This window comes from Pyxicephalus adspersus, chromosome 5 (assembly GCF_032062135.1).
Source record: "Pyxicephalus adspersus chromosome 5, UCB_Pads_2.0, whole genome shotgun sequence".
Lineage (NCBI taxonomy): Eukaryota > Metazoa > Chordata > Amphibia > Anura > Pyxicephalidae > Pyxicephalus > Pyxicephalus adspersus.
Genome location: NC_092862.1, coordinates 147,355,816 through 147,359,318, shown reverse-complemented (window position 1 = coordinate 147,359,318; position 3,503 = coordinate 147,355,816). Strand labels below are relative to the sequence as shown.

The 3,503-nt window shown below is 49.3% G+C and overlaps 1 protein-coding gene across 1 annotated transcript in view; it reads right to left on the bottom strand.

The window, feature by feature from the left end:
* Positions 1-166: 166 nt before the first annotated feature.
* Positions 167-3,503, bottom strand: part of LOC140331791 (uncharacterized) — a 7,999-nt gene continuing 4,662 nt past the window's right edge. Inside the window, exon 5 of the mRNA XM_072413082.1 lies at positions 167-3,498. Within this exon, the coding sequence (XP_072269183.1) occupies positions 1,869-3,498 (1,630 nt within the window). The 3' untranslated portion in view covers positions 167-1,868. The remainder of the gene's footprint in view (positions 3,499-3,503) is intronic.

The window sequence follows — 3,503 nt, the reverse complement described above, 5'->3', positions numbered from 1 at the left end:
TTAGGTGGTGGCCCTCTTTCGTGATTGGCTGAATGGATCTAAACAATTACGATGTAAATGCTGACATCATCATTCAGCCAATCACAAGGAACCCATCCAGAAGCCTCAGATGCCCTGACCATGTCATGTATATGGGTGGAGCACAGACAGGAAGCAGATCAACCAATCATAGACAGAGGATTTTATTGTTGGGTTCTGATTGGTTACAATAATTTATCACCCATGTACAGGGAATGATGGAGGGTTTGTGCTATGCGAGGGCTCATCAATCATCTTAGTAATTCCGGTACAAAAGTCTCAGAATTCCAACCAACCTCTCCCCTGTAATATCATCTACCTGCTGGGGGCGCTGCAGCTCACTGGCCTCCCTATACTGGATGTGGCAAGGTTCTTTACCCCTCCTGAGCCCCCATTATTTACCCCCCCACACAGGTGAATGTGTTATTCACACCCCTGCTTGGGGAATATTCACCCATCCACAATGGTCTGCAGAGCAGTCAGGACACTCCGCCTGGTGCCGGATAATCGGCCATGAAATTCCCGGCCTCCCTGACCAATAGGACACAACGGGAAAACACAATGCTCACACGGGCCAATCAGAGTAATCGGTCACATGGTACAGAGCGCTGCTCCCAGACTTCCACCCAGCCAGTACAGGGCCACTGATAGAAAATCATTCTTTAACAGAAGGGGGCGCTGTACCCACCCAGCATGAGGGGGACCCTGAGGAATAAAGGAGGCTTCTAAAAACGCTTCGTGTCTCCGAGATCTGATCAGTAACATGGAACCAAATCCCCCGGAGCATGGCCAGCACTCTGCACTCTCCTTCAAGAAAAAACTGCTAGAAAAAAATATGTTCATCAGCTCTGATGTGCAAAGATTATATCAGACACCAGCCAGGAGCGACTGTACCCCACCTGAAGGGGGCAGCATAATACAAAAATAAATTAGGAGGGAATTTTAAAAGTGCAAAAGAACTGCAAATCGTGCTTGGTTCCCTTTTATTCCCCTGGGGGGGGGGGGGGGGGCTCCATTATGGCCTCTGATACCCTACAATGCCCGGTGGGTTTTTTGCCATCACCATTTGTAAAGTGATGGTTTGGGGCATAAAACCAACCTCCAGGTACTGAACACCGGACCTGGAGCAAGGGCCCGCCCAGCAGTCACATGACACACATAGGATGTGATTGGCAATACAAAGGTGACCCCGCCCCAAGGAAGCGGCCATAATCTCTGCACCCAGAAGCAGAGAACAGATGAGAGACATGAGATGATGGAGACTGAAATTCCTAGATAAAAGTGTAATTCTATAAATATAAATCTTTACCCATAAAATGCCACCGGTTCCTATAGAACGGATGATATAAGGCTGGCTTGTGTCCGGAGTTACTCTTTAAGTGCTTACATGTGAGCCCAGCACACTATAAATATTATAAAAATATCCCATTACTCCATATAAAGCCATAATTATAACATTTCATCACATAAAATAAATATTCCCAGAATTGGGATCTCTATCGGTGGTGTCGGGAATCCCGCACAGCGGACTGACATCCGATCCCTATGCAGCTCCGGCCCAGGAAGATGCCCCCCTGTATTTGGGACCGGACAAGGACATTGCTGGGCGTCTCTGACTTTCACCGATCGATAATCAGAACCAAGATATCCGCTGCGTGCATCCCACAAACATTAGGGGGCGCCAACACTGGCACCACAGACAGCCGAGAGCCAGCTTACCGGGCACTGCAGGGCAGATAACGATTGGAGCTCCACAGGTCTGCTGAGCGCTTCCTGTACTCCGGTCCCTGGGATTTGCCCCGCTCTGCATGGACCTCCTCTCCATGGTGAAAGATTCCCCTTCCTGACATTCACTCCTTTTCTTTTTGATGAACCGTTTCATGTTTTCTCAGCTTTGTTCGGTCAATAAATCTTTTGCCGCACAGAGAACATCCGAAGGGTCTGACCCCGGTGTGAATGGATTCGTGTCTCTTCATGTGGGGCTGCTGGGTGAATGTCTTCCCGCAGAAAGAGCAGGCGTATGGCTTTTCACCGGTGTGAATCCTCTGGTGGTGGCGGTAGGTGGATCTGTCACTGAAGCTCTTTCCACATTCCTGGCAATGAAATGGTCGCTCGTCTGTGTGCGTCCTGAGGTGAACGTAAAGTGCCGAGCTCTGGGAGAAACATTTCCCGCACTCCACACAGCTGTATGGCTTCTCCTTGGTGTGGGAGCGCATGTGAACCGTCAGATAGCTGCAGTCCCGGAACGTCTTGCCGCATTCCTTGCAGGCGTACGGACGCTCCCCGGTGTGGATCAGCCAGTGCTGCATCAGAGTAAAGTGCCGGGTGAAGATTTTGCCGCATTCTTTGCACTTGAAGGGTTCCATGCCGGCCAGAGGTCGCTTCCGTTTCTTCCTGGGGAGGACAACGCATTCATTCTCATCATTTCCCCCCTCGCCGGCGCCATCTTGGCTGGGGGCCACATGCAGGACCAATCGCTTGCCACATTTACCACAGAGAGAGCGATCCCTGGATTCTCGCCGTGATCTTTTCGGAGACTTCTTTTCTTTAAGCTCATTGGCCGATTTTCTTACCCGCTTTTTCCTGGCAGATTTCCGGATTTTCTCTGTGGAAATGGCGGAGGCAGCCAGACCGGGCGCTTCGTCCTGAATGCTGCTCAGGGGTTTGCCCTTTTGTTCCTCTGATAAGAATTTCCCACATTTTCTACACACGTCAGGGTTCAGCCCAAACTTTGTCTGAACACAAATCTCATCGGGGGTCCTAATGGGTTTATTAGATCTGGAAATGGATTTCCTTTCCTCTGGAGGATTATTGTGATTTGTAGAGGGGATTTCAGAAGATTTCACACCGGGGAGTTCGGCATCTTCTGGGGCTCCACACTGACCGCATAACTTAGATTTGTCATCAATGTGGAAAGTCTGAGCTGCTAAAAACTTCTCCTGAGGATTTTGATTGGCTGAGGCCCCTGGTAATCCTTCTTTACCACTTTTTAGCTGGACATTATGATTGGTTGAGGCCAGTGACTCCTCCTCACCCTTCTGCTGATTATGATTGGTTGATGTCAGTGATCCCGCCTCACCCTTCTGCTGATTATGATTGGTTGATGTCAGTGACTCCTCCTCACCCTTCTTTAGCTGATTATGATTGGTTGAGGTCAGTGACTCCTCAACCTTCTTCAGCTGATTATGATTGGTTAAAGTTGGTGGCTCCTCCCCTCCTTTCTTTAGCTGAATATGATTGGTTGAGGTTAGTGATTCCTCCCCTCCCTTCAGCTGATTATGATTGGTTGAGGTCAGTGGCTCCTCCCCTCCCTTCAGCCGATTATGATTGGTTGAGGTCAGTGACCCCTCCCCTCCTTTCTTCAAATGATTATGATTGGTTGAGGTTGGTGACTCCTCCTCTCCTTTCTTCAGATGATTATGATTGGTTGAGGTTGGTGATCCCTCCTCTCCTTTCTTCCGATGATTATGATTGGTTGAGGTTGG